The sequence below is a fragment of the Dendrobates tinctorius genome, unplaced genomic scaffold, assembly GCF_039654945.1.
Source record: "Dendrobates tinctorius isolate UK_male_01 unplaced genomic scaffold, ASM3965494v1 ptg000143l, whole genome shotgun sequence".
Taxonomy (NCBI): domain Eukaryota; kingdom Metazoa; phylum Chordata; class Amphibia; order Anura; family Dendrobatidae; genus Dendrobates; species Dendrobates tinctorius.
In genome coordinates, this window is record NW_027361810.1 from 40,460,331 (window position 1) to 40,475,582 (window position 15,252).

A 15,252-nucleotide genomic window follows, 5' to 3' on the forward strand; every position below is an offset into this window, starting at 1 on the left:
AAAAAAAAATAAACTACTCACACTTCTATTTTAGAGAACACTCTTTACTTTGCAACATTTTTCCATATCGGCCTAAAGTACAAAAGTTTATTTACATGATATCCCAAGAACAAGCAGTTTACGTTATCAAACAGGGGAGATTAAAGTCCACACATGAATTGGCTCCATTACAATGACTTAGAATAAGTTAATGTTTACTTTCACAGCAGAGCACACATTACCTAGACCTGGGCCAAGTTGCCTGATAGCAAAAGATAAAAGATTCCTATGTGAAGGGTAACACGCCAGCTGTAAAATGACTCAAATTTTAAATTGCGCCTTCTCGCTGGTTTTATCCGAGGGCATCGGCCACGTGACATCTGTGTCATAACTCCCAGAATGCACTGCTCCTTCCTCATCTCACCCGAAGCTTCTCAGGGCTATGGATCATATGCAATTTTTCAAAACCAGAGACCCGCTGGCAGGTTCTGCCGTAAGTATCTGAATATCAATGTAACTTTGTCAATATTAACTTTGTGAATAGATTTTTTTTCCAATTCTTTAGACTTTTATTTCATTGTATGGGTTTTTTCTTTTTCCTCCGTTACTTATTAACTCTCATTCTATCTTCCTTGCTGGATAATAGGGGAATTCAATTATTAGGCTGTGTGCACACGCTGCGGATTTTGCTGCGGTTCCGCAGCGGTTTTGGCCGCTGCGGACCCGCAGCAGTTTTTGCTGTGGTGTACAGTAGCATGATTCCCTATGGGAATCAAAAACCGCAGTGCAGACGGTGCGGAATTTTCCGCGCGGATTATCTGCGGTTTTCAATCCGCAGAAAGAATTGACATGTCAATTCTTTCTGCGGATTCTGCTGCGGTTTGCCATCTCCTCCATTGAGGAGATGAAAAACCGCAGGGCAAAACCGCAGAGCAATCCGCAGGTAAAACCGCAGGTATCTTGACCTGCGGTTTCACCTGCGGATTTTACAAAATCCGCGCGGATGAATCCGCACCTTTTCCGCAGCGTGTGCACACAGCCTTACTTTGCTTCACATACAATTCCTCTGTATAAAAAGATCATTTACAACCATCGGTTATCCATGCCGGCTAATTGCAGAGGTCTCATTGGACTACTGATGTAGCAGAGCTGAATTTATTTTATTTTTTATCACTTTTTTTATCATCCGTGAAGGTGATCAAAACAAACATGTCTCTGTGATTTTTTTTGCGGACTCATTATCTGAAAAAAAAAAAAAACACGGTCATGTAAACTTCTCCTTATAATAGGTGCAAGTTCTATCTGTAAAAACTATACTTAGAACATGTACGTGAAAACTGGACATCTGAATGATGACTTATAGTGTAACCGAACTTTAAGCCTATGTTCCCCTGATGAGCTTTTGATGCTGCAGATTTTCTGCACTTATTAAGTTAGGTTACCTGCACTTTTTCATTGTGTTTTTAGTGTATTTTTTTTACATGCTTTTTTATCATATTTTTGATGCTGCGTTTTTTTTTCTCCTGTTGGTATGTCAGGTTTTAAACAAAGCTGCTTTGTTTTTGATGCTTCCTGGTATTTGTCTTTGACAAAAATTTATTGATATAGTCATATGTGGCTTACATGCATTTTTGATGCCTTTCTGCCGAGGAAAGGCACTAAAAACGCATGTACGTTCTTTACCTGTGGATTCTTACTATGGCCACGACCACACTATCAGGATTTAGTCAGTATTTCACGTTAGTATTTGTAAGCCAAAACCCGAAGTGGGTCAAACATGCAGAATTGGTGCACTTCTGTCTATTATACCTTGTCCTCTGATTGGTCCTCACCTGGTTTTGGCTTAAGGGGGTTTTACACATAGCGATATCGCTAGCAATATCGCTAAAGCATCACCGATTTGGTGACGTAGCAGCGATATCGCTAGTGATATCGCTATGTGTGATACTTACCTCCGACCGGCTCCCCCGCTGTCCGTCGCTGATCGCGCGAGATCGCGCAGCTCCATTTTTCGTCGGGCGCTTCCTGCTGGGCTTCCTGCTGGCGCTGATGAGCGACGTGTGGAGGCGGGCGGGAGGACGTCAGGATCACCGCGTCTGAATGGTAAGTATCGTCCGCTGTATCGCTGCTGCATCGCTGTGAGATCTTCCTGTGTGGCAGCTCACTAGCGATCATTTAGCGATGCACCAGCGATCCTGGCCGGGTCATATTGCTGGTCGGATCGCTGGTGCATCGCTAAATGTAAAGGGGCCTTTACAAATGCTGAGAAAAAATGCTGAACAAATACTGATAGTGTGGCCGTAGCCTATGGGGGGAAATCTGTACATAAAGCTCAGCGTACCCCCAAGAAAAATCAACATGTTGCGGATTTGAAACCCTCACCGCAGGTCAGTTTACACTAAATAAAAAAAAATCACAGAGGGCAGGAGATTTCTATAAGGCTTGTTTTTATATTTACTGTTTTTTTGCTGGCCCTTTTTGCAGCCCCAATAGATTTCTATGGGGCTGCAAAATCGGCCGGCAAAAATTCCACGGTGCGCCGTGTGCTGTATGGCCATGAGGGCCGTATTTGCCGCTGTGAAAAAAGATCGAGCCTGCTCCATCTTACTCACGGCTTACAGACACGGCCCCCATTGAAAATCAATGGGGGCCACAAAAACAACGGAAGTTGTTTTTGCAGTGCACCGTTACTTCCGGTTTTGCGGAGCGCCCGATCTTTTTTCCAATACTTCTTACATAGTATTGGAAACCCAAAAAACGGCGATCTGCAAGTTTTTTGTGGTCCGTTATTGCAGCAGACCGTGAAAACTGTGGCGGTACAGCCCACTATAACCGGCCGCAAAAAACCTGGTAAGTGTAAAAGAAGCCTAAAACGCATCCACTTTGCTGGAACTTACTGAAAATATGCAGCATCAAAAACCATAATTTGTCATGCTGATGTTTTATCCTCTCTCAGGAATGTTTTTGATGGTGTGGCGACCTGCGTCAAATGCAACGTGTTACATTTTGGTGCGCTCGCCGCACCGTCAAAAATACTCATGTGGAGGCATCTGTATTCATCGGCACAGCCTGCGTACCTAATGCTAAAGATATGTCTATTAGAATCACTGCACACATACACTTAAGGAGTATTTGCTTGTTAGTGAAATTTATTGAAAGCAAGTGCTCTTATAGTGATTGCGACAGAATGACGTTTCGGTCATTCAAGACCTTGATCACATAAGTCGCTGAAAAAAAACGGAGATATATACAATCAGGTGTTGTTGTTACATATATTACATATTTACATTATATTTACAACATAATATATATGTCTAGTATATCCATGTCTGACATCTGGTGATGCTCATAGGAGGAATGCCAAGACTATGGTAAATGTGAAAGTATTAACATACAAGTACTGAGAGAGAGATCGGAGGGCACAGATAATTGCATCATTATACAAAGTCAATAGACATGTGTGGAAAAAATATTGAAGCATAAAATAACAAGAGGACATGCATACCCTTGAACAATGCAGTGGTTCATGAAGGATGTGGTCCTTATGATCAAAACTAGGGACAGCGAGTATGCCTGGATAGAGGGATTTGTATGTTTAAATTAGAATGAATGGTTACTTATAATGCCTGGTGATAAAAATTTTTTGCTAAATATAAGTGACTAATAGCATGGTTGTATTTAAAACCCTGTGGTATCATAGAACCGTCTAGAGAAATCTAGTATCATCCCCATTGGTGAAAATGGTATAGAGATAAGGTTATAAATATTTACCCGTGGTAGTTCTGAACTAAGGGCTGTCCTGAATTAGGTAATGGTCACTTATGCCTTTAGGTTAGCCAGGGTCAGAGCGGTCGCTCTATGTGGCTGTGGAGGTAAGTTGCATAAACATTAGCCTGTGTAAATAGGTGGAAAAAAATGTACTTAACTTAATTGACTGGGTCATCATGGTTCACTCACGGTGGTGGCGAGACGGTGGAGTGTGTTAACACTCAGTTGTAGCAAGGAGGAGTGACTAGGAGTGATGTTCATAGCTCCTTTTAAACATGTTTTGTCCATGTGACAGGAAATGACAATTGTTGGTCTCAGGACAGGATGTGACATCACCGCACATGCTCAGATGAAGTGTGAGGCTCACGGTGGCGGCCATGTTTTTGGTTGAAAAAGTCATGTGATCGCAACGGGTCACATGACTATGTGATGATAAAAAACTTATTTTATCAGAGTAAATAGTGTGGGACAATGGTTCAACAACATTGAACCAGTGTTATGGTCAATATAAGCTAAAATATATTATGTATCGGCCATAAAGATGTTACTGGCTATGGATGCTAGTATGCCGAAGGTCTGATGATATATATGATATATGTTGAGTACAGTGTATATGATGATAGACATTATGATCATAATACATCAGAAAACAAGTAGGAGTCCAAACTTAAGGTTAAAGGAAAGCAATCAAAGAAAGGGAAAGGAAACTTATGGCCAAAATACTAATGGTATGCTTAATCTTACCAGAGGGTTATGTCGTGCCCTGTTAATTGTATACATTAGGTGACCTAGGAAAGAATGTCAATTGTTAGTTATGCAACTCTATTTCACGATTAAGACCCCTAGGAGCAAGGGTGTCGACTGTGTATATCCAATAAGTTTCACGCTCTTTCAAGAGTTTGATGTGGTTACCCCCTCTTCTGGGTCTGTGTACTTTTTCTAACACTTGGAAGCGTAATTGTGAGATGTTATGTCTGGCTTCTTTGAAATGGGCCGGTAGGGGTAGCCAGGTGTATTCACATCTGATTGCAGATTTATGGCTAGAAATCCGTAGCCCCCGCATACGCAAATCTTTATATGGATAGGTTTGAGAGAGACCATATATACCCCAATCCCACCTTTCAGCAACAGGCTCTCGTATGGTTAAGATACATCGATGATATCTTCTGCATATGGCACGGCCCCCAGGACAGCCCCCTTGACTTCTTTAACTCCATCAATCAGATTAGACCTGAACTCAAATTCACACTGTCCCATGACGCCAATAACATCAGCTTTCTGGACACAAGAGTAATAAAAGATGACCGGGGATATTTAACTACAGACATTTTTTCAAAGCCTACAGATGTCAATAGTCTCCTCCTATATGACAGCTGTCATCCACAAGCAACTAGAAAGAGCTTGCCAAGATCACAATTTAAGAGAGTCAATAGAATTGTCTCCGACCCCACAATTAGAGACACACGTTTAATCGAAATATCCAATAAATTTGCCAGCCGAAATTACCCGAAAAAATTACTCACTGATGAACTACATAGAGCCCGCACTGACATTACATCGCCCAGTGACATGACAAAACCTGTGAGGCTTCCCTTTGTCCATTACCACCATCCCTCCATACTAAGGGTAAATAATTTGATCCGCAAACACTGGTCACTATTGACAAGATCATACCCCAGGGTTGAGTCATTCAAAAACCCCCCCTTGATGTGTCTGCGGAGACCCCCAAACATACGGGACAGACTGGTACGAGCGGACATAGGGACTAAGGAAACCATCCATTCGCTTACCCTCACTGGTCAAAGGAGGACATGTACTTATCCCTGTCTTAGCTGTATGTCATGTTCAAATGTCACCAGAGGCAATGTAGTCACACATCCCCGGACAGGCAAATCCTACCCCATAAAGGACTTCTACACTTGTGATTCCAACTTTGTTGTTTACGTGATTAAGTGCCCTTGCGGACTGTTATATGTAGGGGAAACAACCCAGGCAATTAGGAGGAGGATTTCTAGCCATAAATCTGCAATCAGATGTGAATACACCTGGCTACCCCTACCGGCCAATTTCAAAGAAGCCAGACATAACATCTCACAATTACGCTTCCAAGTGTTAGAAAAAGTACACAGACCCAGAAGAGGGGGTAACCACATCAAACTCTTGAAAGAGCGTGAAACTTATTGGATTTACACACTCGACACCCTTGCTCCTAGGGGTCTTAATCGTGAAATAGAGTGGCATAACTAACAATTGACATTCTTTCCTAGGTCACCTAATGTATACCTATAACAAGGCACGACATAACCCTCTGGTAAGATTAAGCATACTATTAGTATTTTGGCCATAAGTTTCCTTTCCCTTTCTTTGATTGCTTTCCTTTAACCTTAAGTTTGGACTCCTACTTGTTTTCTGATGTTTTATGATCATAATGTCTATCATCATATACACTGTACTCAACATATATCATATATATCATCAGACCTTCGGCATACTAGCATCCATACCTAGTAACATCTTTATGGCCGATACATAATGTATTTTAGCTTATATTGACCATAACACTGGTTCAATGTTGTTGAACCATTGTCCCACACTATTTACTATGATAAAATAAGTTTTTTTATCATCACATAGTCATGTGACCCGTTGCAATCACATGACTTTTTCAACCAAAAACATGGCCGCCACCATGAGCCTCACACTTCATCTGAGCATGTGCGGTGATGTCACATCCTGTCCTGAGACCAGCAATTGTCATTTCCTGTCACATGGACAAAACATGTTTAAAAGGAGCTATGAACATCACTCCTAGTCACTCCTCTTTGCTACAACTGAGTGTTAACACACTCCACCGTCTCGCCACCACCGTGAGTGAACCATGATGACCCAGTCAATTAAGTTAAGTACATTTTTTTCCACCTATTTACACAGGCTAATGTTTATGCAACTTACCTCCACAGCCACATAGAGCGACCGCTCTGACCCTGGCTAACCTAAAGGCATAAGTGACCATTACCTAATTCAAGACAGCCCTTAGTTCAGAACTACCACGGGTAAATATTTATAACCTTATCACTATACCATTTTCACCAATGGGGATGATACTAGATTTCTCTAGACGGTTCTATGATACCACAGGGTTTTAAATACAACCATGCTATTAGTCACTTATATTTAGCAAAAAATTTTTATCACCAGGCATTATAAGTAACCATTCATTCTAATTTAAACATACAAATCCCTCTATCCAGGCATACTCGCTGTCCCTAGTTTTGATCATAAGGACCACATCCTTCATGAACCACTACATTGTTCAAGGGTATGCATGTCCTCTTGTTATTTTATGCTTCAATATTTTTTCCACACATGTCTATTGACTTTGTATAATGATGCAATTATCTGTGCCCTCCGATCTCTCTCTCAGTACTTGTATGTTAATACTTTCACATTTACCATAGTCTTGACATTCCTCCTATGAGCATCACCAGATGTCAGACATGGATATACTAGACATATATATTATGTTGTAAATATAATGTAAATATGTAATATATGTAACAACAACACCTGATTGTATATATCTCCGTTTTTTTTCAGCGACTTATGTGATCAAGGTCTTGAATGACCGAAACGTCATTCTGTCGCAATCACTATAAGAGCACTTGCTTTCAATAAATTTCACTAACAAGCAAATACTCCTTAAGTGTATGTGTGCAGTGATTCTAATAGACATTTATGTGGGACTCATGAGCCTCCTTCACTAGCACCATACCCCCGTACCTATCGTGTGCTAGCCATTGAATCTCTTACTATAATGCTAAAGATAGCGTACGCACGTCACACGCCGATGGAGGTGGAGCGGACCGGAGGAGGTGAGGCCGGGGGCTGAGCTTCACGGAGAAAACCCGCAGCCGTCCGCAGCTCCTCCATACGCTAGTGTGAAACTAGCCTAATACAGTGAAGATCCTTAGCATTAGACCACGGTCAAACATTCAGTATTTGATCAGAATTTTATATCAGTATGTGTAAGCCAAAACCAGGAGTGGAACAATCAGAGGAAAAGTATAATAGATACCCGTCACCACTTCTGAATTTATCACCCACTCCTGGTTTGGGCTTCCAAATACTGATGTAAAATACTGAACATGTGAACATGGCCAAAAGCACAGTGGACTGTCCAGCTGGAAAATCCATCCAGAAAATCTGCAGCACTTCCGATACCCTAAAAAAGCGTTTTGACATGTGATCTGTTTCTTGCAAGCCCGTCTTCTGTTGCGGAATTATCAGACAGATTTTTGTAATTCTGTAACTTTATTTTTTCTGTAGTGAAACATTGAGGTTCCTTCTTTCCTAGTTCTAAAGATCAGGAGATTCTTGGGCATTTAATATTTAATGACGTATTGCAAATACTGTCACATGAACTGTATTCATACAAAGCAACCTGGCGCCGTCACATAATTATGTAACTGATGATAGAGGGTGTACTTTAATCTGACCGGGGTTTGGGCTCCTACCGTCCACTTGGTTTTGTACTTTGAGACCTACTGTAGATTACGGGACATGTAAGGAATGCGAATACACTTTCGCTGCTTTTGTAATAACTTCAGGACCTGGTAATTGTTTTGTCTTTGCGTTTTTGTTTTTTTCCTCGCCTTCTTGCAAGAGCAATAACTTTTTTATATTTTTCCGTATAGTAATATGAGGACTTGCATTTTGCAGGACGAGCTGTAGTATTGAATGTTACAATTCATTTTACCATAAAATATACTGAGTGAGGTCAAATGGTCAAAAATACGAAATTCCACCATTATTTTTTGGACTCTAATATATGGTAAAAATGACCCTTTAGCAAGACTCTGTACGTCAGTACAATACCAAATTTGAATGTATTTTTTTAAGTGCTTAAAAAATCAGAAGTTTGTAAAAAAAAGTTTTTCTTTTTTTGCTGCGTTTTTTCCAAGACATCATATTTACTTTTCTGTGAATAGAACTGGGTGAGAGCATTTTTTTTGCTGGGTGAGCTAACATTTTCATTGATATTACTTTATGGTCCGTGTGATGTGATTGCTTTTTGTTGTGTTTTTTAGGGTGATGTGACTTCTATCTTTGATTTAAATTCTGATGTTTTGATCAAACTAATTAGTTTTATATTTTGATACTTTGGACTCTTCTGGTTTTGACAATACCGGATATGGTTATTTAAAAAAAATGAATTTTCTTATTGTTAATGGGAAAAAAGGGGAGTTATACAAATTTTTATATTTTTTTATATTTGTAAAAACTTTAGGGGATTTGAACCTGCAATCGTCCCATCGCTAGTAATATACCCGCAATACATAGCTCAGATCACTGCCTCCTTTTAAACTCAGCGTATGACTGAACGTCAAAGGAGTATCAAGATGGAAGCAATGGAGGTCTTTAGTAGACCTCCGGCTGTCATAGCGATGACATCACATGGGGCTGATGGGAGCTGGCATGTACAAGTCCATTCATGACATTTCTTCCCTCCTAAATATTCTGTCACGGTTAGGACATGGTTAATGTCCTTTTCTCGCAGGGTTAACTTTTGCCAGCCTCTCTTTGGATCTGGGAGGGGTATTTATACTCACTCCAAACTAGGATTCCCTGTCAGCTATACTGTTATTCTGGCTGTTTGTCTGACCCCTGGTGTGCGTGTATACTGCGTTGCTTGTTTGCTTCCCGTGTATGACCCGGTCTGTCCCCTCACTCTGTTCTCTGTCTCACATTTTGGTACTATCGTCTTCTCCGGTTTTGACCTCCTGGCTTGGCTATCGTTACTTCATTACAGTTTGTCCCTATTGTACCGTCTATTGCCTGTTCTGGTTTTCTGATATATTGCTACGTCCTGATTATCCGCTCTGTCTAACCCTTTGGTATTGTCATGCTATCTTGTGCTTTGACCCCGGCTTAATCTGGTTTATGTCTCTGCCTATGCCCCTTGGTAACTTGTCCCGTAGTTACCTTTCTAGGAGTTTTCCTTCAGCTCCTAGCTCTGTGGAGCTTAGGCCATGCCCCCAGCAGTCACGTGTTTCAGGCCCTGTTAGTCTGAAGCATGCATCTTCACGACTGCTGCTCCGCTCCACAGGTATCTTTTGTACTCAGAACATGCGCACTGGCTCAGTGAGCAATTGCAGTGCGGTGTTCCTTACATATTCCCATTCCCCCATCCCCTGGGAATTATATTATTAAGAAGTGGAAGGAACCGCAACAACTCAGCCATGAGATGGAGATCCAATAACGTTAAAGAGTGCAGTCACCGAGTGGTGAGAAGCAGAAAAGTCACCAACGCTCTGCTTCCTCCATAACTGCATAGTCCAGAGCTCCTCTGATATTAACATCAACACAAAAACTACACCCTCACCTGGAGCTTCATGGCCAAGAAGCTGCCTGCAGTCATACATCACCAAGCACAATGCCAAGTGTGGGAAGTAGTGGGGTAAAGTCGCCACCACTGGACTCTGGAGGAAACGTGTTCTGTGCACTGACAGAGCACACTTCTATATCTTCATCTGATGGACGAGTCTGGGTTTGGAAAATGCCAGGAGAAAGTTACCCACCTGTATGCATTTTGCCAGCTGCACAGTTTGATGGAGGAAGGATAATGCTGGGGCTTGTTTCTTAGGAGTTGGCCCCTTAGTTCAAGTGAAGGAAAATCTTAATGATTCAGCACAAGAAATATTGGGCAATTTTTAGCTTTCTACGTTGTAGGAACAGTTTAGAGAAGGCCCTTTAATGTTCCCCATGACTGTGCTCCAGCCCTAAAAGTCCATAGCCACCTGGTTTGGGGAATTTTTTGCGGAAAAACTTGACCGGCTACAAAAAGCTCCCATCTGAACTCAACCCAACACCTTTAGGATGAGCTAGAATATAAAAGAAAGGTGTCCTAAACTGAATATATGTATCAGCACAAATCCAATTAGCTTTAATTCTGACTGGGGTTTGATACAGGAGAAAGACTTTTAACACCTTTGCTGTGTGTTACAAGTCCTGTCTTAAGGCCCCTTTACATTTAGCGATGCACCAGTGATCCCGACCACGATACGACCTGGTCAGGATCGCTTGTGCATCGCTAAGTGGTCGCTAGTAAGCTGCCACACAGGCAGATCTCACAGCGATGTAGCAACGATACAGCGGCCGTTACTTACTTTTCAGAAGCGGCGATCCTGACGTCCTCCCGTCCGCGTCCACGCGTCGCTCGTCGGCGCCAGCAGGAAGCGCCCGACGAGAAGTGGAGCTGCGCGATCTCGTGCGATCTGCGATGGACAGCGGGGGAGCCGGTCGGAGGTAAGTATCACACATAGCGATATCGCTGCTGCGTCACCAAATCGGTGATGCTTTAGCGATATTGTTAGCAATATCGCTATGTGTAAAACCCCCTTTAATGGCACATTTCAGTAGTCAAACCAGCCCCGTCCTAGATCTATAAATTGGTCATGTCAAAGAAGAGGTCTGGTGTAGCTATTGAAATGAGCAAATAGCCCTATTCACACATAGTACAGGTAAAGTGCCAATACAAGAAACTCCTGTATTTAAGCAGCCCACCTCCTTCTACCATCAAAATTTGTATCCGCTTAATATATTGCAGTCACCATAGTATAGTGCCTTGCAAAAGTATTCGGCCCCCTGGAACTTTTCAACCTTTTCCCACATATCATGTTTCAGATATAAAGATACCAAATGTAAATTTTTGGTGAAGAATCAGCAACAAGTGGGACACAATTGTGTGAAGTTGAAGGAAATTTAATGGTTATTTTAAATTTTTGTGGAAATTCAAAAACTGAAAAGTGGGGCGTGCAATATTATTCTCCCCCTTTAGCTTAATTAATACTTTGTTGCGTCACCTTTTGCTGCGATTACAGGTGCAGTCGCTTGGGGTATGTCTCTATCAGTTTTTTACATCAAGAGACTGAAATTCTTGCTCATTCTTCCTTGACAAGCAGCTCGAGCTCAGTGAGGTTTGATGGAGATCGTTTGTGAACAGCAGTTTTCAGCTCTTTACACAGATTCTCGATTGGATTCAGGTCTGGACTTTGACTTGGCCATTCTAACACCTGGATACGTTTATTTGTGAACCATTCCATTGTAGATTTTGCTTTATGTTTGGGATCAGTGTCTTGTTGGAAGACAAATCTCCGTCCCAGTCTCAGGTCTTTTGCAGACTCCAACAGGTTTTCTTTAAGAATGGTCCTGTATTTGGCTCCACCCATCTTCCCATCAATTTTAACCATCTTCCCTGTCCCTGCTGAAGAAAAGCAGGCCCAAACCATGATGCTGCCACCACCATGTTTGACAGTGGGGATGGTGTGTTCAGGGTGATGAGCTGTGTTGCCTTTGCGCCAAACATATCATTTGGCATTGTTGCTGAAAAGTTCAATTTTGGTTTCTGACCAGAGCACCTTCTTCCACATGTTTGGTGTGTCTCCCAGGTGGCTTGTTGCTAACTTTAAATGACACTTTTTATGGATATCTTTGAGAAATGGCTTTCTTCTTGCCACTCTTCCATAAAGGCCAGATTTGTGCAGTGTACGACTGATTGTTGTCCTATGGACAGACTGTCCCACCTCAGCTGTAGATCTCTGCAGTTCATCCAGAGTGATCATGGGCCTCTTGGGCCGCATCTCTGATCAGTCTTCTCCTTGTTTGAGATGAAAGTTTAGAGGGACGGCGGGGTCTTGGTAGATATGCAGTGGTATGATACTCCTTCCATTTCAATATGATCGCATGCACAGTGCTCCTTGGGATGTTTAAAGTTTTGAAAATCATTTTGTATCCAAATCCGGCTTTAAACTTCTCCACAACAGTATCATGGAACTGCCTGTTGTGTTCCTTGGTCTTCATGTTGCTCTCTGTGCATCAAACAGAACCCTGAGACTATCACAGAACAGGTGCATTTATACGGATACTTGATTACACACAGGTGGATTATATTTATCATCATTAGTCATTTGGGACAACATTGGATCATTCAGAGATCCACAATGAACTTTGGGAGTGAGTTTGCTGCACTGAAAGTAAAGGGGCTGAATAATATTAGAAAATAGGGGAGGAAGCCAGCACTGCTTAAGGTTAGAACGCATAAATTGAAGTGCATATGCACATAATATCAAGCTGTATTCAAAAATGAGATATTTGGCAAAAAAATTGATCGATTCAATTGAGCCACCCCGCCGCGCCAAGGCAATCTCATGTGGGGGGTCCTACTCTACATTTATAATAAATACTGTGCCATTACGGCCTCCTAAGAGCATGACCACATCAAGTGCAATCTGTACCTGAACATTGCTGGATCGCTCCCATGAAGCCAGATGAAACAAGTGCAGATGAAGGCCAACCAGGTCTGAACACAGACATATCAGGATTGACCTCCACACATTGCCCAACCAGCAAACATAGATGAAGGGCGATATTGGCCCGGACACAGGTGCACAATTAAATAAAGCTTCGGGCAGGGCGGGGCTGCCGTGTGTGTGCACAGCAGCCTAGATCCATCATAATGAACACAGAAAAATTTTATAGCGGACATAGCCAAGCGTGCACGGCAGCAGTGGTGGTGAGCCACAAAGCAACAACAAGAAAATAGGGGGGGAAGCCAGCACTGCTTAAGGTTAGAACGCATAAATTGAAGTGCATATGCACATAATATCCAGCTGTATTCAAAAATGAGATATTTGGCAAAAAAATTGATCAATTCAATTGAGCCACCCCGCCGCACCAAGGCAATCTCATGTGGGGGGTCCTACTCTACATTTATAATAAATACTGTGCCATTACGGCCTCCTAAGAGCATGACCACATCAAGTGCAATCTGCACCTGAACATTGCTGGATCGCTCCCATGAAGCCAGATGAAACAAGTGCAGATGAAGGCCAACCAGGTCTGAACACAGACATATCAGGATTGACCTCCACACATTGCCCAACCAGCAAACATAGATGAAGGGCGATATTGGCCCGGACACAGGTGCACAATTAAATAAAGCTTGGGGCAGGGCGGGGCTGCCGTGTGTGTGCACAGCAGCCTAGATCCATCATAATGAACACAGAAAAATTTTATAGCGGACATAGCCAAGCGTGCACGGCAGCAGTGGTGGTGAGCCACAAACCAACAACAAGAAAATAGGGGGGAAGCCAGCACTGCTTAAGGTTAGAACGCATAAATTGAAGTGCATATGCACATAATATCCAGCTGTATTCAAAAATGAGATATTTGGCAAAAAAATTGATCAATTCAATTGAGCCACCCCGCCGCGCCAAGGCAATCTCATGTGGGGGGTCCTACTCTACATTTATAATAAATACTGTGCCATTACGGCCTCCTAAGAGCATGACCACATCAAGTGCAATCTGCACCTGAACATTGCTGGATCGCTCCCATGAAGCCAGATGAAACAAGTGCAGATGAAGGCCAACCAGGTCTGAACACAGACATATCAGGATTGACCTCCACACATTGCCCAACCAGCAAACATAGATGAAGGGCGATATTGGCCCGGACACAGGTGCACAATTAAATAAAGCTTGGGGCAGGGCGGGGCTGCCGTGTGTGTGCACAGCAGCCTAGATCCATCATAATGAACACAGAAAAATTTTATAGCGGACATAGCCAAGCGTGCACGGCAGCAGTGGTGGTGAGCCACAAACCAACAACATGAAAATAGGGGGGAAGCCAGCACTGCTTAAGGTTAGAACGCATAAATTGAAGTGCATATGCACATAATATCCAGCTGTATTCAAAAATGAGATATTTGGCAAAAAAATTGATCAATTCAATTGAGCCACCCCGCCGCGCCAAGGCAATCTCATGTGGGGGGTCCTACTCTACATTTATAATAAATACTGTGCCATTACGGCCTCCTAAGAGCATGACCACATCAAGTGCAATCTGTACCTGAACATTGCTGGATCGCTCCCATGAAGCCAGATGAAACAAGTGCAGATGAAGGCCAACCAGGTCTGAACACAGACATATCAGGATTGACCTCCACCTGGTTGGGCAATGTGTGGAGGTCAATCTTGATATGTCTGTGTTCAGACCTGGTTGGCCTTCATCTGCACTTGCTTCATCTGGCTTCATGGGAGCGATTCAGCAATGTTCAGGTACAGATTGCACTTGATGTGGTCATGCTCTTAGGAGGCCGTAATGGCACAGTATTTATTATAAATGTAGAGTAGGACCCCCCACATGAGATTGCCTTGGCGCGGCGGGGTGGCTCAATTGAATTGATCAATTTTTTTGCCAAATATCTCATTTTTGAATACAGCTGGATATTATGTGCATATGCACTTCAATTTATGCGTTCTAACCTTAAGCAGTGCTGGCTTCCCCCCCTATTTTCTTGCTGAATAATATTACACACCCCACTTTTCAGTCTTTGAATTTCCACAAAAATTTAAAATAACCAATAAATTTCATTCAACTTCACAATTGTGTCTCACTTGTTGATTCTTCACCAAAAGTTTACATTTGGTATCTTTATGTTTGAAG

General features: G+C 42.3%; 1 protein-coding gene across 1 annotated transcript in view; it reads left to right on the plus strand.

Moving 5' to 3' along the window:
- Positions 1-322: 322 nt before the first annotated feature.
- NOSTRIN (nitric oxide synthase trafficking) overlaps positions 323-15,252 on the plus strand; it is a 66,217-nt gene continuing 51,287 nt past the window's right edge. Inside the window, exon 1 of the mRNA XM_073545802.1 lies at positions 323-472. Coding sequence (XP_073401903.1) covers positions 422-472 — 51 coding nt within the window. The 5' untranslated portion in view covers positions 323-421. The remainder of the gene's footprint in view (positions 473-15,252) is intronic.